Raw genomic sequence first — 16,045 nt, 5'->3', positions numbered from 1 at the left:
AACCCAAATTGGGGATTCCTGTTGACGTTGAATTGGTGCCCACGATCATCAGTTGACAGATCAGAATCCCGCAGCTGCTGCTCCAAAGCATTCACTGTCAGAAGCCTCGGCAGCCACTGGCATGCACGGGACACTGCACACAGCTCATTCTAAGTCCTCTCTGCATGACCCCACACACACTACATTCCCCAGCACCCAAAGGAGCCTAGCCCAGTGGCCCCTCTGATGAGCAGCTGGCCACACAACCCTGTGCCCCTGCCCTAGGTCTCCACAAAAGCTTCTCAGGGGGTGGCCTGGGGCCCCCATTGGCAAACTCAGGGCCAGTGCCAAGTCAATGCTTTTTTCTGTCCATGGGAATCTTCCGCTGCTGGAGAGCTACCCCTGTGCTTAGTAACAGGACAGAAGTGAAGGAAGCACTTCCAGATCTCCTTCCCTTACCAGCCTTCCCAGGACCCCCTGAACCCGGGACACTGCAAGCCAACCCTGGCCCACTTGCCCCTTCCTCTCCATCTGGCATTTCCAGGGCCTCCCCACCCAGCCAGCCTTTAAGGAGTCCAGTGGCCTCCTACTTCAAAGACCCCCAGGCCTGGATAAATCAACAGGCTGGCAGCCACACACACAACCCCAGCTCCTGAGGATGTCTGCTTTCCTTGGGTTTTTGTTGTTGTTGTTGTTATCCAGGCTTCCCCAGGGAAACAAAGGCCTAGATGGGGGCCTGGATGGGCATCTGGTATCTTGGGGCTCACCCTGGAAGAGAAGCGTGTAAGGGGCCACTTCTCTGGCTTTCACCTCTGGGAAGTCGTCTGTCAAAGCCTCCAGTCCCTTCTCGAGAGCCAGGCAAGCAGCTAGAGGAGGGAAGAGGGGACAGATGGGATGCTGACCCACAATCCCTGGAGAGCATGCCTGGACAGGAGGGCAGGCAGCACAGCCGTGCTCAGAGGCCACCTGGGGCTGGCTGCAGTGCTGTCCAGAGAAGCAGCACTGGCCCCCAAGCTCTCCAGGAGGATGGACTTGCCCTCTGATGCCAAGCTCTCCAGCAGGTTGGACTCACCCATGTCCAGCTATAAGCACAGAAGGCCTGTGCTAGGCTGGACTCCTGACCCCCACACTAACCAGCCCTGGGCCAAGCCTGTTATTATAGCTACCACACCAGGCCCAAAGGGCTCAGATAGAAGGGGTGTCGGTAGCAGTAAACGTTTTTATCAAATTCTCACGCAGATGCTACAAAAAACAGAACCAAGAGAAAACAGTACCTGATTAGCACGCACATAAGTGTAAATGTGTATATATGAGTCAGCTGGGCTGCCTTAACAAAAGCACCACAGCCAGGGCAGCTTAAACAATAGACACTTATCATCTCTGTTTTGGAGGCCAGAAGTCCAAGATCAAGGTGTGGGCAGGGCTGCTTTCTCCTGAGGCCTCTTTCCTTAGCTTGCAGACGGCCTCCCTGTGGTTTCACGTCTTCTTTCCTCTACGCATATCTGTCTCTGTATCCAAATTTCACCAGTTTTATAAGGACACCAGTCATGCTGGATTAGGCCCACCTTAATGACGTTAACTTGATTATATCTGTAAAGACCCTCTCTGCAAATAAGGTCACATTCTGAAGTACTGGGGGTTAGGACCCCAAGGTATCTTTTTTGGGGAAACACAATTCAACCTATAACAGTATAATATTCTCTTTATAAGAAGTCATTAAGTGAGAGCAATGAGCCTCCATCTTAATAGCCATAAAAACTGAAACTCAATTTTGGTGGGTTTTAAAATTATTTTCCAATTTTATTGGGATATAATTGACATACATCACCATTAAGTTTAAGGTGTACAGCATAATGGTTTTAATTACAGATATTGTGAAATGACTACCACAACAAGTTTAGTTATCACCCATCATCTCATATAAATACAATAAAAAGAAAAAAGTTTCCTTGTGGTGAGAACTCTTAGGATGTACTCTCTTCACAACTTTCCTGTATACCATCCAGCAGTGATAACTGTAGTCACCATGCTATGCTGTGCATTACATCCTTAGTATTTATTTATAACTGGAAGTCTGTACCTTTTGACCACCTTCCTCCAAGTTCCATTTCTTTATTTTTCAATTATAGTTGACATACAACACTAAATGAGTTTCAGGTGCACAACATAGCGATTCTATGTTTATATACCTTCCAACGTGATCACCACAGTAAGTCTAGTACCCACCTGTCACAGAGCATCGTTATTGTATTACGGCCTGTACTTCCTATGTTGTACATTACATCCTCGTGATTTATTGTATAACTGGAAGTTTGTACTTCTTAATCCCGCCCCCTTTCCCGCCCATTCCCCAACCCTCCCTTCAACATCATCAACTTGTTCTCTAAATGTATGAGTTTGTGAAACTGTAAATTTTGAAAGCCAGCTCCAGTCATATTTCCACCTCAACATCCTTTCAGATTTCCCATATTTTGCTTTAGTTTCAGAATATCGATAAAATTCTGATTCTTGTGGCCATTTACACAAGGTGAAAAGTATTTCAACAGCTCTCAGTGCAAACTTGAGATCCTAGGATTTAACAGAGATGGCTGCTGGTCTGCACCACCACTAGCTGGCCCAGACGCCACCAACACCCCTGGCAGGCTGGCAGGAGGCAACCTGGGGTGGGGGTTTCCATGACAGCTTTAAAATGTTCAATACATTTAGAATAGGATGTGGTTCAAACAGCCAAGAGATATGCCCCTTGTGGAGAGTCTGAAAACCCAGAGGATAGGCTGACACAAGTGCCCTGAATCTCCAACCTTCCATTTCTTCACCATCCACAGAACACCCCAGAGATCAAGATGCACCCCTAAAAAGTTCATGAACTTCCATGGACTCCTCAATTAATGACTTCCCATGCTTTTCCTTCACCTTCCCCTCTGGCCAGAGCCCAACATGACAAGGAGAAGAAAGGAGAGAGAGGCGATAACTATGGCAGCAACCCCGACTCATGTACTTAAGTTTGTAGAGATGAATGTCTTCCCCAGAAACCCGAAGAAAGGGTTCAATAAAGAATCACCAGCAAGGAGGTGTGATGGCATAAAAGATGAACCCAGGGTCACTACTGTCAGTCTGAATGGAGACTGGAGATCTTATTCTAGAGACAGGTAACTCCACAGAAATGCATAACTCCACAGAAGTACGCATTTTTTAGGTGGGAGTTTTTAGATCAATCACATGCGGTGTCCATCTTCTGCAACCTGATTTTCTGCCCACGCAGAATCTCTCTTTGAAATCTTCCTCCAGTGGCATCCATGGGTCTCCAAATTCATTTTGCTGTTGTACATGAATCCATAGTTGAGACATGGGGCTGGTCATGGCTCCCCTTAAAAGGCATGTCAGTATTTCCAGTTTTTCACCATGAGAAATAACAGCCCTGTGGCACGGCACGCATGTTTTTAGAGCAGGCAACAGAACACATGTATTTTCACTGGTAACAGCCAAGGTCAAACTGCCCTCTAAGTGACACCTTACATCCACAGTGCCACGTTCCCCTCATCGCTGCTGACAAGGCCTTCGCACCCCCTCTGACCTCAGCCAAAGCTTCAGTCAGAAGAACACTGCAAATAAGTTGCATTTTCTTGAATCCTAATAAAGGCAGACTCTGTTCCTAAATTTTTGCCCTTTTCTATTTGTTGTCTTGCAAACTGCCTGCTGTGCCCTGTGTCCCTTCCTTAATTGGGGCATTTAATTTTGTTCTGTATCGTATGAGTTCTTTATGTATTCTTGATATGAAAGCCCTCATCTATCCTATAGGTTGTGAAATGTTCTCTCCATCCGATCGTCTGAATAGTCCAGTGGGATGTCCAATCCTCTACACTAGGAAGCACGAAACTGAGTCTTTCGCTGTTGAAGGGTGGGGGGAATATACACCTACAAGCGAAACACATTCCTCCATCCCTTTCTACACCTCAGCACCCTTGGTTTTAATAAGCCATTCCACACAGGCCTCTGCAGAGTACGTCTCCTGGGAGTGGTAACCGGCGACAGGAAAGAGGGGTGCAGAATAAAGAGACTGGGAAGGGCTGGATTAGACAAAGCTCCAGGGGCCCGCCCTGGCCCCCCCCCACCCCACACTCCTCCAAGAGAGGTCCCTGAGCCTCTGCACCAGGGGGCAGCCCTATCTTGGGAAGGGACAGATGCAGCATGTGCACCTACTGGACCTCAGAGCGGCAGGACAACGGAACCCCAGGTCTGGGTGAAGGCAGTTCTCAGGGCAGAAACTTCCAAGGCTCATGGGTGCACCTGGCCTAGATCCCGCCACGGTGAACAAACCAGTGTAAAAGGCTATTTTCCACAAAGCTGGGAAAACTGGGCAGGGCCTGGGTATTGGATAACCCTTGCCTGTGATAACAGTATTGAGATTATGTGGAAAACAGTTCTTACCATTCATGCTGAAGTATTTACAGGTAAAAAATTAAGACTGTCTGGGGCTCATTAAGTGGGCCAGAGGGAATGAAACAAAATTAATAGAACGTGGTGACTGTTGAAGCTGAATGAAAAATACGTAGGGGTTCACTGTACTGGTCTAATTTTACATATGTTTAAAGTCTTCCAGAATAAAAAAACCTAAGGAAAAACACGTCAGAAGTTCTGGCGGTCCAGACACTAGACTGAGACTGGCGATTTTCGGTGCTGTGGATGAAACGCTGTCTAGCCTAAAAGGCACATGGATCCCGCCCACCCCATCCCTATGTCAGGTCTTACACCATTTCCAATAAAACTGCAACCATTCGAGTCTTTGTCCTAAGAGGATGTGCGGCATTCTGTTACTGAGCCCACTGGCTGCAGTCACACATTTGTTACCACAGAATAGTTTACATTCTTAATTTCAAAATAATTTTAAATTTATATAAAAATTGCAAGTTTCATGCATAAAACTCCCCCATACTCTTACTCAAATTCACTAGTTTTTCACGTTTAATCCCATGTGCTTCATCATTCTCTCTCTGTACCCACAGTATTTTTTTTTAATTCTGAACTATCTGGGTAGATTGCAGACATCACGCCTTTTAACCCTTAGTTAAAACTCAGTATACACTTTCTACAAGCAAGGACCTTCTCCCCCAGAACTTCAGTAATTCACAGAATCCGGAGAGCTAACTTGGACACTTGCCCAAAATGTATGTCCACGAGGCAGCTGCATCCGAGGTTCCGATCTTATCCATCGGCGTGCCCGCGCTCCAGCACGGGCTCATCTGGAACCACATTCTGCGTGCAGCAGTCACGTCCCGTGGACCGTTCCTCGGCTGTGTCTGTCCTTCTCTATGGGCCAGTTGTTTCATAGTCCCCTCCACTTGGGCTTCCTGGTTTGTGTCACCATCAGATCCAGTTCTGCACCGTAGCTGGAACAGAACCTAAGCGATGCCCTTCCTTCCCAGAAGGACCGCATCCATCTGCCCACACCGGTGGCCTTGGTCACCCAGTTAGGGTGATGTCCAGTTTCTCCAGTCTACAGTCATTAATTGTGCCCTTGCAAATAAGGACTCTGTGAGGAAATACTTTAAGCCATGAACATTTCCTGCTCCCCATCAAACATGGCCCCATTTAATTAGATTCAGCATTCACTGATGACTCTTGCCCAAATCAATCTGTACAATTATTGCTACAAATGTGATTTTTCCACAGTTGGCATTTGGCTATAAGAACGTGCCCCCTCTTCAACCCCACTTACATTTATTACATAATGTACGAGTAATGGTTGACTAGTGCCCCCCGAAATTCATATTCACCCAGAACTTCAAATGTGACCTTATGATGTAGAGATGAAACCATCCTCTATTTAAAATGGGCCTAAATCAAATGACTGCTGTTTTTATAAGAAGAGGAAGAGACACACAGAAGAGAACGCCACATGAAGATGGAGCAGACACTGGAAAGATGCTACCACAAGCCAAGGAATGCCAGGAGCCACCAGGAACCAGAAGAAGCAAAGAAGGATTCTCCCTCACGGCCTTCAGAGGGAGCATGCACTGCTAACACCTTGATTTTTGGACTTCTGGCTTTCAGAACTGTGAGAGAATCAATTTATATTATTTTAAGTCACTTACTTTGTGGTACTTTGTAATGGCAACCCTAGGAATCTCATACATGTGTTTAATTACTTCTTTACTTCTCAGTTTTGAATCACAAATTTCTACCTTGTTGCACACATAATCTATGCTTGTCCTTATTTTTTTGATGCTTAAATTGCCCCAGATTTGACCAATGTAATACCTCCAAGTTGGCAGCTGTGTATTTGATATGCTCCCTTTGTTTTCGATCACTTACTTTCTATTACAAGAACATGCTCCTGTTTCACCTTGTATTTTTCCCTGTCCTGAAATCATAATCAGTCATTTCTCCAAGGCATGCTAGTTCCTTTAGTGTGCAATGGTACTTAGAAACCAAGATCTGGGAACTAAGAGGGCTCATTGCTAATGAGGTGCTAGGAAGTATCTGTTACGTATAGAAAAATATATTTTACAAATTATGATTTATAATCTTAACATATTTTATATATGTGTATGTGTGTATACATATGAATATGAATATATGAAATCATGAGCTATACCAATCTTCCCAATTCCAATCCAACCCCTCCTAGTCCTTCCCTGCCTCCCCTCGTTCCATACTTGTATCTCCTTTCTTCCAGTGGGAACCTGGCTCAAATGCTATCAACACACCTCTTATTTGCCCAATCCCTCAATTCACACAAAACCATTTTAAAATTGTTACATACATACCACGATAAGAAACAAACCTATTAAGAATGCAGGATTTGTTATCAGGTCTTTCGTTGTTGTTGTTATTGCTGTTGTTTTTAACCCAGATTGAGGATATGGGGGGGGGGTGCCAAAGAAATGTATACAAGTGGATACTTTGGTCAACGTTGCTCAAGCAGTAGTTTGCAGTAATTTGAAGTGTCTGGACGCTGATGGTAACCACTTTGAGCATCTCTTGTAACTGCAGAAGTCAAACATGACTTGTATTCATCTTTTGTTATCAGTTTATACTGAGTACAGTAGTACCTCAGTTTTCAAACGTCTCCGTTGACAAACATTTCAGTTTACGACCGCCTTAAACCCAGAAGTAAATGCTTCGGTTTTCGAACAGGCCTTGGAAGTCGAACATGTCACGCGGCTTCCGCTGAGTGCAAGATCCTGAGGCCTAGGTGTCGGCTATTTTCTAACGTTTCAGAACTTGAACGGTTTTCCGGAACGAATTACGTTAGAAAACCAAGGTACCACTATATTACAATTTTAATAGTTTTTTCCTTTCTTAAAATGTGTATACAATTTTTTTTTGGCACCCTCTGTATAGTCAAAGTACTGAGTCCACATTCACTTGAACTAGGTTTCTTTTTTCCCGTCAGTGTAGTTGTTATTCACTTGCAGTATAATTGTTCATTTACTTGTTTACAATCAGTTTTAGTTTCCTGCCATCTTTAATGATTTGATTTTTTGAACATGTAGAACATTTGAATGTTCCAAAAGTCAAAACAATACAAAAATATGAAGAATAAACTAAGAATAGAAGGAAACCATCTTAACATAATAAAGGCCACATTACTATAAGCTCATAGCTGACATTGTACTCAATGGTGAAACACTGAAAGCTTTTCCTCTAAGATCAGGAACAAGACAAGGATGTCCCCTTTCACCACTTCTATTAAGCATAGTACTGGATGTTCTAGACAAAGCAATTAGGCAAAAAATTTTTTTAAAGAAATGAGGCATCCAAAATTAGAAAGAAGGAAAATTATCTCTGTTCCAGATGACATGATCTTACATACACATCCACAGAAATTCTATTTGAGCTAATAAACAAATTCAGCAAACCTGCAGGATACAAAATCAACAGGCAAAAATCAGTTGCATTTCTACACGGTAACAAAGAACAATCTGAAAGGAAATGAAGAAAACATTTCCATTCACAATAGCACTGAAAAGAAAAAAATATTTAGGAATAAATTTAATCAAGTGGGTGACAGACTTGTACACTGAAAACTAAAAAACATTGCTGAGAGAAATAAAGAAGTAAATAATGGAAAGACATTCCATGTTTGTGGACTAGAAGACCTGCTAAGATGTCCATACTACCCAAGCAGTCTACAGACTCAAGGCAAACCTTATCAAAATCCCAATGACATTTTTTGCAGAAATAGGAAATCCTCCTAAAATTGATATGGAATTTCAAGGGCTCCCAAATAGCCAAAACAATCTAGAAAACAAAGTTGGAGGACTCATACTTCTGATTTCAAAATATACTATAAAGCTACAGTAATCAAAACAGTGGCATAAGGACAGACACATAGACCAATGGAATAGAGAGCCCAGGAATAAACCCTATATATACAGTAAATGACAAGGATGCAAGACCATTCGGTGGAAAAAGAACAGTCTTTTCAACAGAGGGTGCTGGGAAAATTAGATATCCACATGCAAAATAATGAAGTTGGACAATTACCTTACACCATGTGCAAAAATTAACTCAAAATGAGTTAAGTACCTAAACATAAAAGCTAAAACTACAAAATTTTTAGAAGAAAACTTCAAGACATTGGACTTAGCAATGATTTCTTGGATGTGACACTAAAAAAAAGCACAGGTAAAACAAGAAAATAATAAGCTGGATTCATTAAAATTAAAAACTTTTGTGCATCAAAAGACATGATCAACAGAGTGGAAAGGCGACCCACAGAATGGGAGAAAATACGTACAAATCATATACTTGATAAGGAGTTAATATCCAGAATATATAGAAACCCTATAGCTCAACCCCCCCAAAAAAATCTGATTTAAAAATGGGCAAAGGATTTAAATAAACATTTCTCCAAAGAAGATACACAAACAGCAATGAAATACCGGGGGTGCCAAAAAAATGTATACACATAACTTGTATTCATCTTTTTGTTATCAGTATATATTGAACATTACAATTTAATAGTTTTTCTCCTTTCTTAAATGTGTATACATTTTTTGGCACCTTCTGTATACACAAATGACATGAAAGGTGCTCACCATCACTAGTCGTTAGAGAAATGCAAGCCAAAACCACAATGAGGTACCAATTCATACTCAAGCTAATATTATCAATAAAACAGAAAAGAACAAGTGTTGGCAATAAATTAAAAAATTAAAAATAGAACTACCATATGATTCAGCAATCCCACTTATGGGTATACACCCAAAAGAATTGAAAGCAGGGTCTCAAATATTTTTACACCCAGGTTCATAACAGCATTATTCACAATACTCAAAAGGTAGGAACAACTCAAACGTCTGCCAATACATGGAAAAACAAAATGTGCTATAATATGGGCTCTGTGCGTGTGTGTGTGTGTGTGTACAATGGAATCGTATTCGGCCTTAAAAAAAATTAAGTACCGACACATGCTACAACATGGATGAACCTTGAAAACACTATGCTGAGTGAAAGAAGCCAGACAAAAAAGGACAAATATTGTGTGATTCCACTTATGGAAGGGACCTAGAGTAGTTAAACTCATACAGACAGAAAGTAGAATGGTGGGTGCCAGGAGCTGGAGAAGGGGGACTGGGGAGTGTTGTTTAATGGGGTCAGAGTTTTAGTTTGGGGAGAAGAAATGATGGAGATGTTGGTGGTGGCGGTGGAACAACAATGTGAATGTACTTAATGCCAGTGAATTGTACACTTAAAATGGTTAGAGGGGTCTATTTTATGCACACTTTACATTAATAAAGAAAGATCTGAGTAACCAATGTTACTTTCTGGTTTCTCCTATGTTTCTTTTTGCAAAAATAAGCAGATGCACAGCCAGCCAGTCCCTCCACACCTGTTCCCATCCACCTCTCATGCTGATTTAAGACAAGAACCCACCTCGTTACCATCTCTTCCTATAGAATTATTGTGGTCCTCAATTTTTCATTACTTTAAATTGCTCTGAAAATGAATCCCATGTTATAAGAAGACTATAATGTGGTAAACTGGGTATTATTTCACTTTCAGGAATAAAATTCCCAGTTTCCAAATGTTAGTTCCCAATGTTCTATAAAAGTTGAAAACACAAAATAACATTCTACTATAGAGCTACAAGGTGGACTGATATCCAAGGTGGAAGGTGACCCAGAGGTTGTGCCTGAAGCTTTCTCAGCCTGCCCCCCTCACTCCCTTCCTACACCCCTCTTGCCATCCATATGTGGGCTGCTCACGTTCTAGATAAAATTCTGATGTCCTCCCCCAATTCCTCATGGTCCCTACAGCTCAGGCCCCATTGCGTTGGTCTTCAGACACTTGCTAAGCCTCAGGGAGGGGCCGCTGGTTCCACAGGTCAGAGCCATCCAGTTAGAGTTTGCCTTTAAATTTCCCACAGTCAACAAACAAAACTCCAAGCAAAAAAGGGGAAGAACCTCCTTGCTCCTGACTCCTAAAGCAACAGTGACAAACACACAGACCCTAGACAAAGAGTGGTGGCTCAGAGCTTCCTGCAGTGATACCAATGTCCTCTCTAGGAACACGCCGCCCGCCACATGGGACTGCTGAAATGCAGCTAGTGAGGTGGAGGAACTGAATCTTTCAGTTCAGTTCAGTTTAATTAATTTTCACCTGAACATTAGTAGTGCTGAGCAGCTACTAGAGTCTAGCACACAATTGTCCCGTGAGGGTTTCTGCAATTTGGCTGCAGGCTGGGTTAACTGGCCCTCCAGGAGGGTGGAGTGTGGAAACCATTAGGCAGGAGCACTGGGGAGTTGGGAAACCCTCCCCCACTCCTGGAGGACTTGAAGAAGCAGTCACATTCTCCCCAGATAACATCTCAAAAGTGACAGGGTGCTTACTGAAGCTCATTCCAGTGACAATTAAAGACATACACTCCACCTCCCACTAGAACTTAAGACTTTCTATAGGGTAAGACACTTAGTCTAATTAGGCTAAATTTTTCTGGAATCATTTCCTTCCCATTGGCTTAGAATTTTTTGGTTCTTTCAGAGATAGAACTTAAAAAAAAAAAAAGGCCAGGAATCCAAAAAATGGTGCTAACCACACCAACACAATTGCCTAGTTTTGAAAAGCTTTATGAAAATTTCCAATATGTTCAACAATTCCTTGGCCACTCTGTTAATGTGATTTTGAGCAGATCACGCCCCAGACGTATTTTATGACAACTGCACATGAAGCAGAGCCGTCCCGCCCTTATTTCCAACTTGGCAAGCTCCTGACCAAACCAAATAAACACACACCAAAAGGAGGAGGCTGGTGCAAACGCAGCCGGCTGCAGCCGTAATTAGTGGGCCGGAGCCCCTTGTTGTTTAGATTTTTACTTCAAAACTCAAGATGCCCTCCTTACCCACGGAACTCTTAACATTTCTGTTCAGTGCTGCAGTCGAACAACATAAAACCGAAGAACACAAAGGGTCACTGAGAAGCCATGTTTCAGAACCAGTCCTTTTAGACCAATGGTCCTTTCAGGAAATTACTATCGGCCACACAAAATGCAGACTTACATGGCAATGAATGAATGCTTCCTCTGCAAAGCGAAGCCCTCGTCACTTTGCTTTGAAATCTTGCATGGATGATATCCACTTGACGGTCACCATAGGGTCCCCAGAGAAGGAAATATCTTAATGACAACTTACAGAGTCATAGTCTGTAAGTACACTGCTCCCACCCCCACCCCCACGGCACAGCAGGGTAAATCCAAAACTTCGAAGCCTAGCTCTTCTCCACGTGGTACCATAAAACTGGGGGGTGGGGAGCTGGGGGGAGGCTACAGGTCTCCCTCCAGATTCTTGGGGAATAAACCAGATAAACACCAAAATCCTCTGGCATCAACGAACGTTTTAGAGGATGGTTATAAACCTTGGGTGGGGTAACACTTAGTAGCCCACTTTTCTTTTCTCTGACTACAACTTGGAATTATATAATTAGAGCTCTTCAAGGCAAAACGTTAGAGCACACAAGTTTCCTGTACGTAATCAGACTGACCCGGGTTCTGCAGATTAGGGAGGCCCAGTCTTTCACACCCAGTTCCATTTCAATGATAATGATAACTTTCCACATCCTGGCCTCCGGTGGAATGCATTTTAAAGAGTGCCACTTCTCAGCTGAAACCTGGCTTTAGCAATCCCCCTTCAGGGGGTTAATCTTTCCTACCTGTCAGACGGACTATTCCCCTACTCCTGCATTGCTATCCCATTGATCTCAGGGAAAAGGTTCTGAAAGAAAGGGCAGCGTAAAATTCTGTCTCCACCAGGTTTAAATGTCTCCAACGGTAAATCAAGGCTAAACGTTTACAAGGAACAAGTAATTCACCGCAAATCACACCCTAACAGACAGTGACATACAAACATCAATTACAGCTGTACTTTGATCTAACAATAGGAAAGTTTAACAATAAAAATAGAAGTGTTATTTCACATTGCCTGGTAAATCTGCAGATCACTTGTCACCAAAAACTACCCCTGGTAAATGCACACTTTTAAACCAATGTTGCTTTTTTTTGCATGCAAAATATTAAGCTGACTTCTTGACAGTGTTCTATCTTTGACATGCTATACTACTCGGAAGTTCAGCCTCATTGACTAGAGCCCCCTCCGCAGTCACCCACTGCTTAACCGGATGTCACACATGGTCAGTAGTGTTCAGAGTCTCGGGATGGCATTCTTTATCAAGTAGATGCAAGGGTTAAACTCGCTCTCACTATTAAATACTGAAACATTTCCAATGTGTGCTGCTGCATTACTTGGTACACAGTCATAATAAGAAAAACATGTTGCCTTACTATATACATAAAAACTTTTCTTTTTCCACAAAGTCTTCTTATTCAAGCTGTTTTCGTTTACTTTCAAATGGATCACTATCATTATTTATTAAGACCATCACTCCAGGGATCTGGGCCAGAAATAAACACTGCACTGTCAAAACTGGGGGAGGACCCCAAATCCCTACTCCCAGACTATCATACCTAAGCCGGCACTCGATCTCAAATCAGGTATTTGTCTCCCGAGGGAATAGAGCCTTCTATAAAAAGGTAGAATAAGAACTTACTCATTCTTTTAAAATAATCTTTCCGTGTTTTTATACAGTAACTTATATTCCGTGTATAAAACACACTCAAATTACACACTCTTACTGCAGAAAAGACGCCAAATCTCCTGTAATCAGAAAACTGATTCATATTTTGAATATGATCGTATTCTTTGAATTTTCAGCTAACCTAGCATTCCATAAGGGAGAGAATTATAAACAGCTTTCCTACTCCCTCCCCTATAGAGATTATTATTATTTTACTGGAAAAAGAAAATTACCTCCACACGGTTCAACAATTAACAAAAATGACGCAGGATTGCTTTGTTCCTCAGATTTCTGAAGTTGGACTGGAAACGACCACGGTAACGTTTAAGCTACTCCGCCCGAAATGCGATCCACTTTCCTATTCTCCTTACAGCCTTGATGTAAGCAGCAGACCCATCACCCTCTCCCCACATCTCCCACCTCCAACTCCTCCGCCCCGCACCCCCTCCCCTGCAAATGCAACGAAAACCGACCCACGCCACAGGTCGGCGACTAACCCGGGAGTGGCCATCACCCCCACGCTGCGCAAATGCACGTCGAGTCCCCAAGGTGAAGTCCCCCCACCCACCCCTATCCCCCGCCGACAGTGCTGCAAAAGAACCCGCTGACTCCAGAGGAAGAGGGCTTCTTTCGGGTGGAAGGGTGCAGAAATCCACAGGGATATTGTCAGAATCCCCCAGACTGACTTCGAATGTACCGGTTTACTCACCATTTCACCGCGCGCCCTGAGCGGTTATGCTTTTTAAGGGACAGCAATATAACTGCAAACCCCTTCTTCAAGTCAAGGAGCCAGAAGTGTCCGACGTATCCAGCATCTGCTTAAACCCAGACACCCCCCAGAAAAGGTTGCCCAGCATGCCAGAATCGGAGGTCCCTGGAACGCGCAACTGGCAGCAGGACGCGGGAAGAGCTGGGCCCCTTCGCGCGGGTCCCCAAATTCTTACCTGCCTGCAGGAGTGAGAGGTTGGGGGTCTAATGAGTGGGGTGGGAGACACTGAAACCCACTTACGTGTTTCAGGACTTGAGGCGAAACTCAGTCTACAAACTTCTCGGCCTGGAAGCACTGCGCCTTCCCCCACCCGGCAGGGTGCCCGGAATCTGGCCGGGCTGCACGCAGGCCCGGGGTGCTACCCGGGTGTGGACGGCGTGGACGAGTGCTACCTCCGCGAGCACCCCAGCCCACTCTGAACCTCTAGGCAACTCCTGCGCGCCGCTGGGTCCAAGTGGCGAAGTCCGCACAGGGACCCCAGGGACAGTGGTAAATGCCACCTCGAGGAAAATGCCACCAGGGAGCCTGACCTGTCCCTCCAGCCGCGCGCCTCGTCCCGGGTCCCGGGGTGCGGCCAGGAACCCAAGATCCCCAAGCCTGCCCAGAGATCCCTGACCCCAGGCACAGGATACGCCGCTTCGGCCACCTCTTGGCGGTGGGGGAGGGGGAAGGGGCCAACAAAAGGGAAGCCGAAGCCCTGCTCAACCTAGCGGCGGGGGTCGGGAGTCCGCTTCTCGGGGCCAGGGGGAACTCCGGCGCAGACGGCAGCACCGGAGCTAACCTCGGGGAAGAGGGCCGAGTCAAGGTCCTGAGGAGCACGGCCCACGCCTGCTTCTTCGGACCCCCAGCCCGACCGACTTCACACCCCCGACCCTCGGAAACCTCCGGCGAGGGGCTCCCGCAGGCGCCGCCCGCCCGGCTTCTGGAAGCACTTAGCCGGCCCCGGAGCGCGCCTTACTGGAAGCAGCCCTGGCAGCCGGGCGCAGGCCGGGAACGGGGCCGAGGCCCGGACACGGTGGCTGAGGAAGACACGGACGTGAGTCGCGAGCCCCACCGGCGTACGGGTCCTACCTGAGGTCCGGGGCGCGCAGAGCAGGAGCGCGGCGGCCGCCCAGACGGCCGGGGCGCACAGCAACGGTAGCGCTGGGCCCCGGGCCATGCCGCGGGCCGTGGGGGCCGGGCGCAGGGGCCGGCGCGGCTCGGGCGGCCGGGCGCCACCACCCCTGTCGGCCGCGCGTCCGCTGCCCTTCCTCCTGGACGCTTCGCAAGCTGGTCCCTTTCGAGGAACTTGTGGTCCGCCTCCTCTCCCGGCCGGGATGCGCAGCTCGGCTCTAGCTGCGGTGAGGACTCGGGCTGGCTTCTAGGCTCCGGGACGCGGGCTCAGGCGTCCGGCCAGCCGCCGGGACGAGCGCAAGGGGCGGACCGCGGGCGCGGAGGAGGCAGGGTCCCTGGCTCGCCCGCCCTGGTGGGCAGAGCGAGGCCCGCGCCGGCGCCCCCTGCCGGAGGGAAGCGCCTGCAGCGGGCGTGACGCGGGAAACCAGGGCCCGAGACCCCGGGCCCGGGGCCGCCGCTCCGTCCCCGGACGTGCCTCCCGCGCCCGCCCTCGGGCCTACGTCTCCCGACGTTGGGCCACAAAGGTGGCACCTTGGGGGCGTCCAGCCGCACCCACCTTCAGGGGGCGGGACTCCCGGGGGCCTGGTCTCAAATCAGTAACTCAGGAAGACACTGCGCCCCGCCAGCTTCCACCGGAGCAAATCAGAGAGCTACCCAGTCTCGCTCGGGAGCCAGAGAAGCAAGGGCTTGAAGACGGGAAACGTTCAAGGAAAGGAACAGGCCGCGCCCTCCAGGCCCTCCTCGCCACGCTGCGCCCGCCGGGTGGGGACCACCGCATCCCTCCACAATGCCCAGAAATTGCTGGACTGGGGCTGCGTGGAGGGAGCCCTCTGGAGCGCGATAACTATCTGAAGCCACCGCAGCTTTTGGTTTACTGTTAAAAGCAAATTGTGTAATTTTACCCATTAAAGGCAGAACACTATTTGTTCTCTGCAGAGCCCCCAGAACATGCAGAAGTAATTTGCTTCACTTGTAAAAGACATTTTGAACGCAATTCAAATAACATATTTTCATGCTTATTCTTGATTTTGCTTAACACATGCAAAGGTCTGGAATTGGAAGGCCTGACCCTCCAGTTTGTAACTTAGGAATTTTCTTTGTTTTTGCTCT

The 16,045-nt window shown here is 46.3% G+C and overlaps 1 protein-coding gene across 3 annotated transcripts in view; it reads right to left on the bottom strand.

Moving 5' to 3' along the window:
• The window catches only part of ROR2 (receptor tyrosine kinase like orphan receptor 2), a 219,793-nt gene extending 204,548 nt beyond the window's left edge, over positions 1 to 15,245 (bottom strand). The window contains exon 1 of one of the 3 annotated variants that reach the window (XR_004424742.1): positions 14,894 to 15,244. Coding sequence is in view for 2 of the 3 variants with exons in the window: in XM_033124136.1 (XP_032980027.1) it covers positions 14,894 to 14,981 (88 nt within the window). In the remaining variant the exon portion in view is untranslated. Of the gene's footprint in view, positions 1 to 14,893 lie in introns of all 3 variants that reach the window. The other 2 variants (XM_033124136.1, XM_033124130.1) reach the window with 2 other exon arrangements.
• Positions 15,246 to 16,045: the final 800 nt, after the last annotated feature.

Source organism: Rhinolophus ferrumequinum, chromosome 12, assembly GCF_004115265.2.
Source record: "Rhinolophus ferrumequinum isolate MPI-CBG mRhiFer1 chromosome 12, mRhiFer1_v1.p, whole genome shotgun sequence".
Classification (NCBI taxonomy): domain Eukaryota; kingdom Metazoa; phylum Chordata; class Mammalia; order Chiroptera; family Rhinolophidae; genus Rhinolophus; species Rhinolophus ferrumequinum.
The sequence above is the reverse complement of the archived record's forward strand: the minus strand, read 5'-3'. Positions and strand labels throughout refer to the sequence as shown.